The sequence below is a fragment of the Bos javanicus genome, chromosome 5, assembly GCF_032452875.1.
Source record: "Bos javanicus breed banteng chromosome 5, ARS-OSU_banteng_1.0, whole genome shotgun sequence".
Classification (NCBI taxonomy): domain Eukaryota; kingdom Metazoa; phylum Chordata; class Mammalia; order Artiodactyla; family Bovidae; genus Bos; species Bos javanicus.
Window position 1 is genome coordinate 80,829,394 of NC_083872.1, and position 16,122 is coordinate 80,845,515.

General features: G+C 38.3%; 1 protein-coding gene across 4 annotated transcripts in view; it reads right to left on the reverse strand.

Annotated features, from left to right (window-relative positions):
* Positions 1-16,122, reverse strand: part of FAR2 (fatty acyl-CoA reductase 2) — a 177,433-nt gene that overhangs the window by 27,325 nt on the left and 133,986 nt on the right. For all 4 annotated transcript variants that reach the window (XM_061417508.1, XM_061417509.1, XM_061417506.1 and 1 more), the window contains exons 3-4: positions 10,590-10,765; positions 7,542-7,721 (exon numbers count right to left, since the gene is read on the reverse strand). In XM_061417508.1, coding sequence (XP_061273492.1) covers positions 7,542-7,721; positions 10,590-10,765 — 356 coding nt within the window. The remainder of the gene's footprint in view (positions 1-7,541; positions 7,722-10,589; positions 10,766-16,122) is intronic.

The following is a 16,122-nucleotide window of genomic DNA, read 5'->3' on the forward strand; positions in this document are numbered from 1 at the left end:
AGTTTCAGGTGATGAGGACAAACAGGAACATTCACAACCACACTTAAAACTATTTGATTAAACAAAATGAGCTAACACATCTAACACATATTTAGTAAAAACGCCAAGAAGCATGTATCTAGAAAGGTCACAGTTGGTTTTAAAATATCTTTTCTAATATAGCCAAACAGATCATATCTCACCTTGCCATTTCTTGGGTTCAAAGAGATTAATGTAACATTCATTGGTTAAGTGATGCCCTTTTCAGGACCTAAAATTGGTCCATGTTCTTTATCAAAATTTGATTTGGAGCTGTTGCTTGTCTTTAAACTAGTAAATAAATTAGCATGAAAAAAGGACACCATATAAACTAAAGCACATTTCTGAAACTAAGTCAAAGCACTTCGGGATACTCAAGGAGATGTCTGAACTCATGGGCTCCAAAGTCTAAACTTCTACTTAAATAGCTTTAAAAGAAGCAAAAAGTCACACACACATATACATACACAATACAGACAATTTCCTCTAAATATTATTATCTTTTTTGGTTTGAAACTTATTTATTCAACTTTTTATATCCTTATTTTCATAATTTTTGTATTTACTGAATGAAATAGCAAGAGGAATATATATTTTTCCTCAGTTTTCCTGTGCAGCAAACAGGGCCAACCTAGTAGTGAATCAGGAAAAGCTTTCTGGAGAGTAAGTACTGGACATCCCCCAAGGTAACCTTTGCTGTCTTTTCTCTGACCTGGAGTATGTTTGTCCCTTGATTACTGCAATTATCATGCTATATGTTCTTGCTCGGGCTTCACAGGGTAAAGAGTCTACCTCCAAAGCAAGAAACGAGGATTCAGTTCCTGGGTGGGGAAGATTCCCTGGAGAAGGAAATGGCAACCCACTCCAGTATTCTTGCCTGGAAAATTCCATGGACAGAGGAACCTGTACATTCCATGGGGTCACAAAGAGTTGGACATGACTGAGCAACTGAACACAAAAGTTCTTGCTCATGTCTGTTTCCCGACTTTACAATGAGTCCAGGAGTGCAAGGATTATATTTTTTTAATCTCTGTGTCCAATCACCTTACTCTCCCCAGGAACCAGCTAAATGTGTGCTCTTTCACAAAACAGTCATGATTGGCCAGTGCTGTCCAAAGTTTGGGAAGCTGAGATAGACAATGGTAGGAGAGAATGGGTGAACTCAGAAGGAGGTGAGGTTGTGGGGAGACTGTGGAAAAGTTAGAGAGGGGATGTCTTTGAGGAAATGAAGAAAAATTGGAATTTAAGGTATCCCGTGGCAGTGGTGAAAAGTTCTGGGACGCTGAAAGGCTAAAGGTTGGCCAACTTCAATTGGGTGGTGACTTCAGAGTAAATTTAACTGGCTCCAAAGTAAATTTGAACCACTTCTTGGGGAGAAGGGTATATCTGAGCCTAATGCTTGTGGTGACTTGGCCTCTGTATTACCCTATAGACTTTATTGAGCACATATTGTGGTTCCAGTGACCTTACACCATGGAAATTATTCAGCTTATTTAAGAACAATTTAATTCTGCTCTGATTCATGTTGAAGTCTGGCGCTATTAAAAGTACACAGAATTTCCAGTTTTTTGTTTTTTGTTTTGTCAGCTGCTTAGATGCCATCTTAATGCTATACAATCCTGACAATAAAAGCACAAATGCTAAAATTAGCTTTTTCTGTTCCCCTAGAATAGATAAACAGGGGTTTCCACGTGGCTCAGTGGTAAAGAATATGGCTGCAAATGCAGGAGATGTGGGTTTGATCCCTGGGTTGGGAAGATATCCTACAGGAGGTAATAGCAACCCACACCAGTATTCCTGCCTGGGAAATCCCATGGACAGAGGAGCCTGGTGGGCTACAGTCCACGGGGTCACAAAGAGTTAGACAGGGCTTAGCAGCTGAATGAAAACAAAAAAAAAGGTGTACGCAAGCCAATAGGCAAAGCAGTAGCCATGCCCTATTGGTTTTTCTTTCCACAAACACATACAGGTTTTCTACATGTATTGCCATTCAGAAAGGCTCTAGTCCCCTTCCCCATTCCATCTCAGGTGATGGGTCTCCATGCCTCTGGAGACTTCCCATGCTAACCTATCCCCTTTTGCTCCATAACCATCATGTTCCTAAAGCTCACTTTCATCAAAGTCTTTCCTTGATTAAAACAAAATGAAACAAATGGCCCAAGTCACACACACACACACACACATACACACACACATACACACACACACACACACGAGTCCTCCCTCAACAGATCTGTCTGTAGAATTAAACATAACCCTCTGCAGGGTACTCAAAATGTCCATAGTGTGGCTCCATTCTATCTTTCCAGCTTGACCTCTAACAGCTTGCCTACATATAACCTATGTGATGCCAAAATGGGCTTACAGCTCTGTCCCAGGCAAGTCCTAGGTTTTCCTCCTTCGCTAGCTCTGCCCAGTGTGTGCCCCATCTGACTGTCCCCCACTGTACACATTCTTCCAGTTCTAGCTCCCACATCTGTCTTTAGAGTCCTTCAGCACCAGCAAACCCACTACATGCCATTTCCTCCACCACACCTCTGAGGTAATTCTGCTCTGTTCTATTTGCCTTTGACTGTGAGCTCCTTGAAAGTACAGTCCCTATCTTAAGAAAGCACCATTTAATCACATGGGAAAGTATGTGCATATACTAGAAAGACCATAATCATGTGGCCATGGAAAACCTTTGTGTCTCTGCACTTACTAGTTGAGAGATTTGTGAAGAGTTACTTAACCTTTCTGAGGCTGTGTTCCTTTGTTAGTACATTAGCCATAATAGTATCAGCCCTACGATGTTATGTTAAGGAATTAAATGTCTGTGAAAGTACCTTTGTTCCAAGTAATTGCTCAATGATGATTCATAGAATCCTTCCCTTCTTATTGCATATTTACTAGATTGGTTTAAGCATGCTAAATAAAGCACTAAGTAATTATGGATCCATTTTTCTGGTTCCTAACTCTAGTTATTTCATGTTTTATACAGATATAAAAGCTTTTTTCTTCTACACAGCCCCTCTAAGAGGATTTACCTTGGCCTAAAAAGTATGGGAAGCATAAGCCCCAAACTTCTGTCCTTGTTGGTCAGCTATGAGTATCTTTAAAAATAAACATTCCACTTAAGCTGTTATTGCGGAAAACTGGAGTTTGTTGGTCATCCCTGATCCATTTACACACATGAGTTTCTAAAGGTAAATATTACCAACTATGTAGAAGCTGGAAATATACAGGCAGAAATTATAAGAATGGTGACATCATTACATCATAAAACGTCTGTGTTGGGATGAGGGGCAGAAGACAAGTGCACAGATAATCAGTTGCTGAACACGAAAGGCCAATTAAAAACATCAAGTCCTAATTTATTATGAAAATGTGTGTATACTAAAGTTTCCATAATAAGATAATCAAAATGTATCTTTTGGGAATGGTTAGGGACAAAGGAAATTCTGGATTTTCAGAGATGGGCTGAAGGAAGGGAGGGGCTGGGCTGTGAGATGGACAGAACATGGGGTGGGCTGAGAAGGACAGAAGTACGGGGCAGGAATGAGAGGTGTAGAGTTTGGTTCACAGTTCCATTCCCTTTATTAACAATGCCAAGCAGGATCTCTTCAGCCTGCACAATCGGGAAAGTTCCTGGCAAAAAAGTGCACACCCTCTTTTATTTCCCAGAACTGTAATTCCCATTAAATTGCTTCTCTGGAAAAACAAAGGTTCATTTTACTGTTTTATGGGTGATTTTCTTTTCTTTTTTTTCAGCTTTACTAAGGTATACCTGATGAACAAAATTTTAAGACAGTGCATATCGTGATGATTTGGTACACATATACATTGTGAAGGGGCTTCCCCGGTGGCTCAGTGGTATAGAATCCACCTGCAATACAGGAGCTGCAGGAGATGAGGGTTCAATCCCTGGGTGGCAAGGATCCCCTGGTGTAGGAAATGGCAACCCACTCCAGTATTGCTGCTGCTGCTGCTGCTGCTGCTAAGTCGCTTTAGTCGTGTCCGACTCTGGGCCACCCCATAGACGGCAGCCCACCAGGCTCCGCCGTCCCTGGGATTCTCCAGGCAAGAACACTGGAGTAGGTTGCCATTTCCTTCCCCAACACATGAAAGTGAAAAGTGACGGTGAAGTCGCTCAGTTGTGTCCGACTCTTCACGACCCCATGGACTTTAACCTACCAGGCTCCTCTGTCCATGGGATTTTCCAGGCAAGAGTACTGGAGTGGCTTGCCATTGCCTTCTCCGACCATTCTTGCCTGGAAAATTCCATGGACAGAGGAGCCTGTACAGTCCATGGGGTCACAAAGAACTGAACACGACTGAAGCAACTTAGCATGTATACATACATTGTGAAATAATTTCCTCTCCCTCCATCTAAAATTAATGTATTCATTACTCTTTTATGAGAGATTTTATTTGATCACAACGCTTCAAGATTTTCTTGCTGTTTAACTCTTGGTTCCTTTTTTGTAAAAAATGAGGACCACTGCAGTACTCAGAACAATAACAGTGGCTAGACCCCATAGGGTTACTGTTAAAAATCTCCAAGGGCAATTTTATTTTAACCAGAGGCCAATTACAAAATAGAGAAGAAATCAGAGAAAAATATTTTCTTAAAACAGAGCAACTAAACCTGGATTTAGGTGCAGTAGTATTTATTCAGAATAACTTTAATGCTGTCATTTTAAAACTTCAGAAAATTCTATCTGATATAGGAATTGTTGAAACAGTCGTGAACAATGGTCTAGTTGGTGAGGGGCTGCTGGGATTTATTCAAAGCATTATTCCAAACTTAACACATAGGTTTTATTCCAAGTTTAAGAAGAAAAAAAGAGCAATCCAAAACACAGATAAGATGAGGGCATATATGTATTTTATATGTAAGACTTCACACTCTCAAATACCAGCTTGCTATGGAATTCTATTCCTGCTTTGTCTAAACAAACAAGCAAGAACACATCTTAGCCAGAGTGGTATGAAAAAAGATCATCCAGTTCCATCAAAAACTTTTCATTCATTCAGCAATATTTGAGTTCCTACTTTGTGCTGGCATTGAAGAATAAGAAGGAACAAGAGACAGTCTTCTCCTTTGAGAATCTCATTGGCCACTGGAGATACAGACAAATAATCAGACATTTGGAATGACCTGTGCTAAATGTCATGATGAGGATGAGCACAGGGTGCTCTGGGAGCACGGGAATGGCCACCTGAATCCATGTGCTCCCAGAGGAAAGCTTTGATGTCTGGATAAGAACTTACCAGAGGAAGCAGAGGTAGAAGTAGCTTCTAGAGACAGAACAACCTAAGCCAAGGAAGACACGTATGAGAGAGAGTACTTTGTGTGACTGCGGCACACATGTAAGACCGAGAGGGATGGTGCTGGACAGGTGGTTCTGAGTATAAAAATTTAAATAAATAAACTGTGGTAATGATGTTCTCTTTGTTTAAAAAAAGACAGCGTTAGCTCCTTAACTGCATTGAAATGCATTTTGTTGAGACAAAATATAATTGTTCTCCTAGTTCTGTTTGGCCACATATATGTATGTTTTAAAATAATTGTTCTCCTTGGAGAACAGTACATGACAGACAGACATAAATTTTGTATTAAATGTCCATTACAGTTTGATCATCAATCATATAGCCGATACCTGCCTGTACCAGTTGACATATGCTGGGGAGTGGAGAATGCCTGTTAATAAATCAACTCTTCCTCTGGGAGGAGAGCTTATTCTTTGAAATGGGGTGTGGGAGGGTTTGAGCATCTGGACACAGTGTGGGAGGGAGAAAGTGGTATGGAATCTCTGGGTGAACTGAATCTCCATTTCCTACCTTTTTCTCTGGTGACCTCTCAGAAAAATCAAAGGACAGGGAGAAGTCTGCTCCTTTCTTGGGCTTCTGAGTGCTCATTTTCTCAGTTGGGTCTGACTCTTTTGCAATCTTATGGACAGTAAGTAGCCTGCCAGGCTCCTCTGTTCATGGAATTTTCCAGGCAGGAATACTGGAGTGGGTTGCCATTTCCTATTTCATGGGCTTATCACATCCATAAACACCACATTTACCAAAAGACAAAGCTGTAAGAGGATGGCTAAACAGCATACAAATCATTTCCATCCTGAAAACATGTCAAGGCTTTAGACCTCGACTTTCCTGCACTGACTTTGGCATCACAGTGTCTTTTCTCCAACTATCCTGAGAAATTCTGGACTCTGAAAGGTTCCTTTGCACCAGTTAAGCAAATCATGATTTATTAGCAACTTTAAGCAACCTCTGTCTCCTTTAAGTGACTTTCATTTTTCTTTCGTCCTGGTTATTTTAAAATGACAGGTAAAAATATCTGTTCTCAGAGCTGTATGAGATAAAAATGTTTGCCCTGAAGGGAATAAACTCTTGATTTAGCTAAAGCTAAAGTGTATATCTAAAATAGAAATACAGTATTATAAAAAATTAAAATCTGACAGATCCACTGTGAGAGTATATTTTCTCTGCTATAATATGTTTTATGCAGAGTCTTTTAAAAAGCAAACAAAATAAGGCAAATTTGGTAAATAGAACACAAGAATGAAGAGGCAGAACAGAAAAACATACTTATTTTGAGATCAGGGTGATGTCCTAAAAAGAAAATAGTTCCTGTTAGTTGGCCAAAGAGAAAAATGCTAGACTTCTGTCTCTCCTGCATAATAGGATCATAAGGGAAGTGTCTCTCAGCTGAACAGATCAAGAAACTGACACTTTCTGCCAGATTTGGAAGAAATTTCTCTTCCCTATTAGTTCTTCTTTATCAATTTTTTGATTAACTGCTATTAAGCACTGTAGTAACTGCTTTGTATAACTCACATTATCATCACAGGTATAAAGACAGGCACTATTATTAGCCTCATTTCACACATGAAAGAATTAAGGCTCAGAGAGGCCAAAGATTTGCTCAAGGTCACAGAGCTAGTAAGTTGCAGAACCTTTGCAGTCTAATGATAAAGCCTTTCTTCTGGACGTTTACATGCTATGTATGCAAACCTCCCTTGGGTGCATGCTAAGTCGCTTTAGTTGTGTCTGACTCTTTCGCAATCCTATGCACTGTAGCCCACCAGGTTCCTATGTCCATGAGATTCTCCAAGCAAGAATACTGGAGTGGATTGCCATGCCCTCCTCCAGGTGATCTTCCTGACCCAGGGATCAAATCCACACCTCTTGTGTCTCCTGTACTAGTGACACCTGGGAAGCCCTGATACTTCCCTTGAAAAAAATCTAGTAGCAAAACTTAGTTCACTAAGAAGTGAGAAACCACCTCCATAAAGTATTCTCAAGTACCTCATGGAATTCTAAGCAACCTAATACAGCTTTTCTATCCCAATTCTCCTCCATCAAGAAGCACTCTACTCCCCACTGGGGACAGAGAATAGCAAGGACAGGGAGCTGAAGCTGGCACCTTTTCAAAGCATTCTGCTCCCAGGGTATCTCACTGTCTTACTTTGTAAATGAACGAAAGTCCGTCTCCCTTCACCCCCACCCACCGTGTAACCCATGTTACTTACTCCATGGAGTCAATGATTTTTTTTGGCTCCACAGGACATGGATAGACGACTTCGTCAATGTGCTTCAGGTTACAATTTGAAAAGGCAGTAGAAATGTGTATGAAGGCTTCCAGCTTCGGCATCTGACTGGCCATGAGCAAAAGCTGCTGGGTGGCAGTGACATTAAGCTGCACAGCATGTCTGGAGAAGGTTAGGCAAAAGGAAATACAGTGAGGCAAGTCACATCCCATTTTGCTGGAGCTGCACCTACTTCAGTAACTGGCATATCCATCCGATTTTTGTGGCTGCATCGAAGGACCAGGAGGAAAAGTATGGGTCATGGCCACACAGTTATATGATACTTGGAATATGTTATATGTTGATGATGTCTTTTGTGCATATAAATTCTGTGATACATGTTGAGAAGTCATCTGATTCTAAATCAACTGGAAGGAAAGAAAATCACAATCCTCTGAATTTATAAAGGGACTTCTTAAGCAGCCATTAAAAGAATAAAAAACATAAATTAGGCATCTACCTTAAGTTAGAAAATTCAAATAAACTAGAGGAGAGCAACAGTGAATATAGAGTGATAAATATGTTTCTATTGCAAAGGTATAGGTCAGATATAAAAATTGATGTCAATAGAGAACAGATGAAGTTGCCAAGGGGGAGAGAGGTGGGGAAGGGATGAATTGGGAGTTTGGGATTAGCAGATGCTGACTATTATTTATAGGATGGATAAATTACAAGTTTCTAAAGTAAAGCACAGGGAACTATATTCAGTATCTTATGATAAACCATAATGGAAAAGCATATAAAAAAGAATGTATACATGTATATATGTGTGTATATATACAACTGAATCATTTTGCTCTACAGCAGAAATTAAAACAACATTGTAAATCAACTATACTTCAGTTAAAAAAATGATGTTAAAACTCTAAATTTTACCTAATAGAACACAAAGCTGCATAAACATATGGATATGATGACATTGAAGTAATTCTTTTTCTAGAAATATATGTTTAATACAAAATTAGGAAACCTATTACTCTAACTCAAAAAAAGAAAAAAAATATGTGATCATGTGTAAATATATATATATAGAAAAAATTTTAAATGACATTCAATACCCATTTCCAGTTCAATTTTTATAATTTCACTAAAATAAGAAGAAAATTATTTAAAAATACATATACTTCAATTTGACAGCCTGTGTATACTTAATGGTGAAAAGTAAGGAGTACTGGTTTTAAAGTCAGAGTTAAGAAAAATGCTCACAATCACTACTGCTTAACACTGCTCTGAAGTTCCAGCCTTATAATTAGAGAGGAAAATAATAAATACCATCACTGCAAAGCCAACCACAAAATCACTATCAGATTATAAAACTGTATATCTGAGAAAAAACAGAAGCAGCTGGAAAAAACTGGGGTGAACTGGTGTTCACTTCTAAAAGTTACATGAAAAAATCGCTAGCTTTCCTGTATAGAAACAAAAATTAGAATCTACAATGGAAGAACAGCACATATTCAAAAAAGAACATTTAAAAGATATCAAATTAATAAGTAGGCTCTAAATAAAGAAAATTATGAAACTTCATTAAGGATCATAAGAGAAAAATTGAATGAAGATATACATTGTTCTTGGGTAGGAAAAGTCAATGTCTAAATCATGCTATTTTTCTAAATCAATCTACATGGTCAAGGTAATCTCAATCAAACTCACAACCCTTAAACAAACTTGGCAGATTTATTCTAAGTTTAATCAAGAGGTGAGAAAAGTCAGGAAAATTCTTTAAGAAGAGAAAAATGTGTGTATACTTGCCTAATAAAATAAGAATAGTAGTCATTAAAATATTGTGGTACTGGAAAAGAAAGTCTAATTAATGGGATTTTCAAAAAAAGGATTCAGAAATAGGCATTTAATATACTATTTTATTTTAAACAAAAAATGAAAATAAATCATTTAATATATGTTGTTTAAAAAATAACCATCTGTTAATATTAAAAAAATATACTGTACAACACATACACATCACTCTTATTTTTATAGAATTTTCCTATTATTCTTTAGAGGTAAGTAAATTTTAAATGCGTCAGATTTAAATGTAAACATAAAACAATTAAAATACTAGAAGAAATAATGAAAAACTGTAAATAATAAAAACAGAGCTGAGGACAAACGATAAACTGTTAAAATATTTTGAGCCTTATAAAAGATGAAGAGTTAATATGCTAAATCTTCCAAGAAGTCTTAAAATAGACCAAAAAAAAATTGTTTCAGGAGAAAAATAGGTGAAGAACACAAACAGGCATTTCACAAAAGAATAAACTGTCAATCAGCATTTAAACATTCTCAACCTTTCTGATTATCAAAGAAATAAAAACCAAAATTTGCAATACTATTTCCATTTTCATATTGACAATGATAAAAAGAATTAAAGAATTGTAATATGGTACTGAAATGAGCACTCATATGTCCAAGAACAGTGTAAATTCATACCACCTTTTTGAAAAGCAACTTAGCATTATATGTCAAAATATAAACTGTTCATAACCTGGACATATCTGGCATGTGTCTAATAATTCTACTTTTGGGAATTTACCTGAAGGGAAAAAATGTATATACACAGATGTTCATTGCAGAGCTGTTTATAACAGTGAAACATCTAAGCAATGTCCCTCAGTACAGAACTGCTTGAGTGTATTATATACATGTACAATGGGATGCCATGTAGTCACTACAAATTATAATAAATTATCAGTTGACAATGAAAGATATCTAAAAATACAACTGAACAGGTTGCAAAAAAAAACATCATTCCATTTTTTGGAGAAATTGAACATAAGGCTATTTTATTACAGATGTATAAAGAAAAGTTGAAATGGATGGTCTTCACAATATTAAATGGTTATCTGTGGATGGTAAGATTCTGGAAAAGATTTACTCCTTTGTTTTCATTGAGAATATCTCTTTTTTCAAAATAGAAATAATGAAGAAACATACACATATGTGTGCACACACACGTGTAATACAAGTCATGAAAGGGGCCTGGGACTGTACCTGAGGTGGTCATCAAAGCGCACGGTAGCGGCACAGTGGAAGATGATGTTTGTGTGGGAAAGAAGCTCCTTCATGTCCTCCTTGCTGATGGCAAAGTCATTCTGATTGAGGTCTGCAGAAATAGCTCGGATCTTCTCATGCACATTTGGACAAACTTCTTTGACTTTTTCAAACAGCTAAAACATAAAAATCATCAAAGATCATCATCACCAGTAATGTTCTTATTTTCACTGATTTATTTCATTTTAATTCACAAAAACTGGTTATTAGTTGTAATAATATGACAGCCATCTGCTATATTTCAAGGTCATCTGCAATTCAAGGTCAACTTAGAATAATTCTTGCTCCTCTTATTTTGATAAACATTCGGAAAAAGTTCCAGTGACCAGTAAGGAGTGTATTTTGAACTTTTCCTGGGTGAAGCAGTGGTAATAAGTCATCCATATCTTGCACCATCCTCTCTTCCCTTCCAAGACAGCTTCGTGTTTAAACATGGTGATTATTTCCATTTCTGCCTGGGAGATACTGTTTTCAGGGCAAACTCACCAGCCTTTATATACCTTGACAAATTACCAGCAAAATCACCAGCCTTTAAGAAGGTCTCATAAGCGCAGGTTCAAAACAACTTGGTTAATTGCATCAGATTAACAAGAGGACTTAGAAGCACAAAGATAATTAGGAAAAAAACAAATTAAGCAAATTTGTAATGGGTAATTTTTTATATAATCTCATTTTAATATATAAATGGCAGTTATTGTCTAGTAAGAGGATTACATGAGCTCGTGTACTTTTTATCAGATTTTAATTGATTTTTTAATATTCTAATTTATTTATAAAGGGAAAAGGAAAGAGTACTGGCAGATATAGCTTTTATTACAATTATTCAGGTAAAACACAGCCTCTATTTTCCCTTCCACATAGAAGTTCTCAGGTTGAATTGGTATTTTCCATTTTCTTGGAAAATAACAATTTTAATGAAACCATCTTGGTTCCAATCTACTTTGATAAAATAAAACTTTATTGTAGTAATAGTTTGGTTTGTGAAAAGTAAGGGCAAGAAAAGTAAGGTTAAACGTTTAGAAAGGTTAAGAGCAGAGAAAATTAGGATGTGGTTTAATACTAATATAGTAGAGACAAACAATCCTCCTTTCCCTTTTAACTCCAAAAGAATGTTTTCATCTGTTCCTTGATCCTTAGCAGAAGGCTTCTCCTTCCTGCTAGAGATTTACCCCAGGCTTCTCTGCTGGGTAATAAGAAGCTGATTTCAGGTATTTACAGAAATCGTGTCTCGTTTGTATCAGGTAAGACCATGTTCAGAGGACATCCTGGAAATTTAATGAAGCCAACTAGGGAAGGGAATTAAATCCACATACTGACCTGGCAGGATAATATACATCTGTCCCCAAGCTACTATTTTTCTGCACTGTAGGACCAGCCTTTTTAATATTGTGTTACTATAATCCTGAAAATAATTCAAAAGTTAGGCCACTCTTCAATGCTTTTTTGACATCTAAGATTGATAAAGCATCTCAGGGACATTCTCAACAAAGGTCATTTAAATTCTTTTGAAAGACATTTAACAGCTCTCCAGTCATAAAAGTGAAGTCGCTCAGTTGTGTCCGACTCTTTGCGACCACATGGACTGTGGCCTACCAGGCTCATCCATCCATGAGATTTTCCAGGCAAGGATACTGGAGTGGATTGCCATTTCCTTCTCCAGGGGATCTTCCCAACCCAGGGATCGAACTTGGGTCTCCCGCATTGCAGGCAGACGCTTTACCATCTGAGCCACCAGGGAAGCCATAATGGATCATAAGGATGTTAATATTTGCTTTCACAGTCGAACATTTTCCTTTGTGTTGTTGTTGTTGTTGAGTCATTAAGTCATGTCTGACTCTTTGCAACCCCATGGACTACAGCATGCCAGCCTCCTCTCTCTTCCACTATCACCTGGAGTTTGCTTAAATTCATGTCCAATGAGTCCGTGATGCTATCTAACCATCTCATCCTCTGCTGTCCCCGTCTCCTCCTGTTCTCAATCTTTCCCAGCATCAGGGTCTTTTCTGATGAGTTGGCTCTTTGCATCAGGTGGTCAAAGTATTGGACCTTCAGTTTTAGCAACAGTCCTTTCAGTGGATAATCAAGGTTGATTTCCTTTAGGATTGACTAATTTGATCTCCTTCCTGTCCAAGGGACTCTCAAGAGTCCTCTCCAGTATCACAATTTTCTTTTGTAGTTCATGTTAATTATACAACAGACACAGGTTGGATTTTTTTGGATAAGTTTATGCCACATTTATACAGTTATCCTCCTTTTTAAACAACTGAATTTATAGGAGGCTCTTTCTGAGTCACGATAGATTTCATTCATAAGAAATCTATTTGAGGTTCTGTTAAGTCTGACTTTGTCCTGTGAAGACTTTTGGCTGCTTGAGAGCAAGACATGGAAGATGACCTCAGTGTCTACTTTTTTAGCAATGGGGCTGGTCACAGATGATGCAAGCTGCCATGCAAACATTTTCTGTTGCCTTTGGCTTTTATGATTATATTTTTTAAATTTTCTTTGGCTGTGCTGGGTCTTTGTTAGGGTATGCAGGCTTTCTCTGGTTGTGGAATGGAGGGGCTTCCCTAGCTGTTGCACTTGGGCTCTCATTGCCCCACAGTTGTGGGATCTTAATCCCCAACCAGGGATATAACCCAATCCCCTGCATTGGAAGGCAGATTCTTAACCACTGGACCACCAGGAAAGTCCCAGGTTTTTGAGACTTTAAAAGTCAGAGGATATTATTAAATTTTACTATACTTTCAGACCACCTGTACAATGTTGAACAGCACAAAGATACATTTACAGCATTACTGTTTTAGGAGATAATTACTATTTCTCCCAAATAAAGTCCTTTTGAAATAAAGGACTTTTGAAATAAAGTCCCAATCAACATCCTATTTATGGATTTATATTTTCAAATAAGAGGGGATATCTGAATGAACATAATGTAATTTAAAAAGAAGTTTAAGTATTCTGATTGAGGTGGTATTGATTACAATCCATTGATATAAATCACGAATTGGCTGCATCAACTGAAGCCACAGTAATAATTAGGGTCCTATTTTACTATATTAGCCAGGCCTGATAATATAACCATTACTAGATGGTCAATACTGAAATCAGATTGATTATTTTCTTTGAAGTCAAAGATGGAAAAGCTCTGTACAGTCAGCAAAACCAAGACCGGGAACTGACTATGGCTCAGATCATGAACTCCTTATTGCCAAATTCAGACTTAAATTGAAGAAATTAGGGAAGACCACTAGAAAACGCTGGTAGGACCTAAATCAAATCCCTTATGATTATACAGTGAAAGCGACAAAGAGATTCAAGGGATTAGATCTGATAGAATGCCTGAAGAACTACGGATGGAGGTTCGTTACATTCTACAGGAGGCAGTGAGCAAGACCATTCCCAAGGAAAAGAAAGGCAAAATGGTTGTCTGAGGAGGCTTTACAAACAGCTATGAAAAGAAGTGAAAGGCAAAGGAAAAAAGTAAAGATATACCCATTTGAATGCAGAGTTCCAAAGAATAACAAAGAGAGATAAGAAAGCCTTCCTCAGTGATCAATGCAAAGAATAGAGGAAAACAATAGAATGGGGAAGACTAGAGATCTCTTCAAGAAAGTCAGAGATACCAAGGGAACTTTTCATGCAAAGATGAGCACAATAAAGGACAGAAATGGTATGGACCTAACAGAAGCAGAAGATATTAAAAAGAGGTGGAAAGAATACACAGAAGAACTGTACAAAAAAAGATCTTCACGATCCAGATAATCATGATGATGTGATCACTCACCTAGAGCCAGATATCCTGGAATGTGAAGTCAAGTGGGCCTTAGGAAGCATCACTACGAACAAAGCTAGTAGAGGTGATGGAATTCCAGTTGAGCTACTTCAAATCCTAAAAGATGATGCTGTGAAAGTGCTGCACTCAATATGCCAGCAAATTTGGAAAACTCAGCAGTGGCCACAGGACTGGAAAAGGTCAGTTTTCATTCCGATCCCAAAGAAAGACAATGCCAAAGAATGCTCAAACCACCGCACAATTGCACTCATCTCACATGCTAGCAAAGTAATGTTCAAAATTCTCCAAGCCAGGCTTCAGCAGTATGTGAACTGTGAACTTCCAGATGTTCAAGCTGGATTTAGAAAAGGCAGAGGAACCAGAGATCAAATTGCCAACATCCACTGGACCATTGAAAAAGTGAGAGAGTTCCAGAAAAATATCTACTGCTTTACTGACTATGCCAAAGCCTTTGACTGTGTGGATCTCAGCAAACTGTGGAAAATTCTTCAAGAGATGGGAATACCATCCACCTTACCTGCCTCCTGAGAAACATGAATGTAGGTCAAGAAGCAACAGTTAGAACTGGACATGGAACAACAACTGGTTCCAAATCAGGGAAGGAGTACATCAAAGCTGTATATTGTCACCCTGCTTATTTAACTTATATGCAGAGTACATCATGAGAAACGCTGGGCTGGATGAAGCACAAACTGGAATCAAGATTGCTGGGAAAAATATCAAAAACCTCAGATATGCAGAAAGTGAAGAAGAACTAAATAGCCTCTTAATGAAACTGAAAGAGGAGAATGAAAATGTTGTCTTAAAGCTCAACATTCAGAAAACGAAGATCATGGCATCCGGTCCCATCACTTCATGGCAGATAGATAGGGAAACAGTGGAAACAGTGACAGACTTTATTTTTGTGGGCTCCAAAATCACTGCAGATGGTGACTGCAGCCATGAAATTAAAAGACACTTGCTCCTTGGAAGAAAAGCTATGACCAACCTAGACAGCATATTCAAAATCAGAGACTCGACTTTGCCAACAAAGGCTCTTCTACTGAAAGCTACGGTTTTTCCAGTAGTCACGTATGGATGTGAGAGTTGGACTATAAGGAAAGTTGAGCGCTAAATAACCGATGCCCTGGAACTGTGGTGCTAGAGAATACTCTTGAGAGTCCTTTGGACAGCAAGGAGATCCAACCAGTCCATCTTAAAAGAAATCAGTCCTGAATGTTCTTTGGAAGTACTAATGCTGAAGCTGAAACTCCAAAACTTTGGCCACCTGATGCAAAGAGTTGACTCACTGGAAAAGCCTTGATGCTGGGCAAGATTGAAGGCAGGAGGAGAAGGGCTCGACATAGGATGAGATGGTTGGATGGCATCACCGACTCTATCCAGGAGTTGCTGATGGACAGGAAGCCTGCCATGCTGCAGTCCATGGGGCTGGTTGGACCCGACTGAGCTACTGAACTGAACTGATAATATGACTTGCCATAGTCAGGAATGGGCTTCCCTGGTGGCTCAGATGGTAAAAGAACTTTTAATCTGAAATCTCAGCATATGGCTATAGCTTCTAACAAAATAATACTCATTAAATGTTGGCAAAGCCTAGAGTGCTAGAGACTGCAGCCAACTGCCATGCAACAGGTCAGTGCTTTTCAGAATGTTATCCCCAAGTGAACTGCACTGAAATCA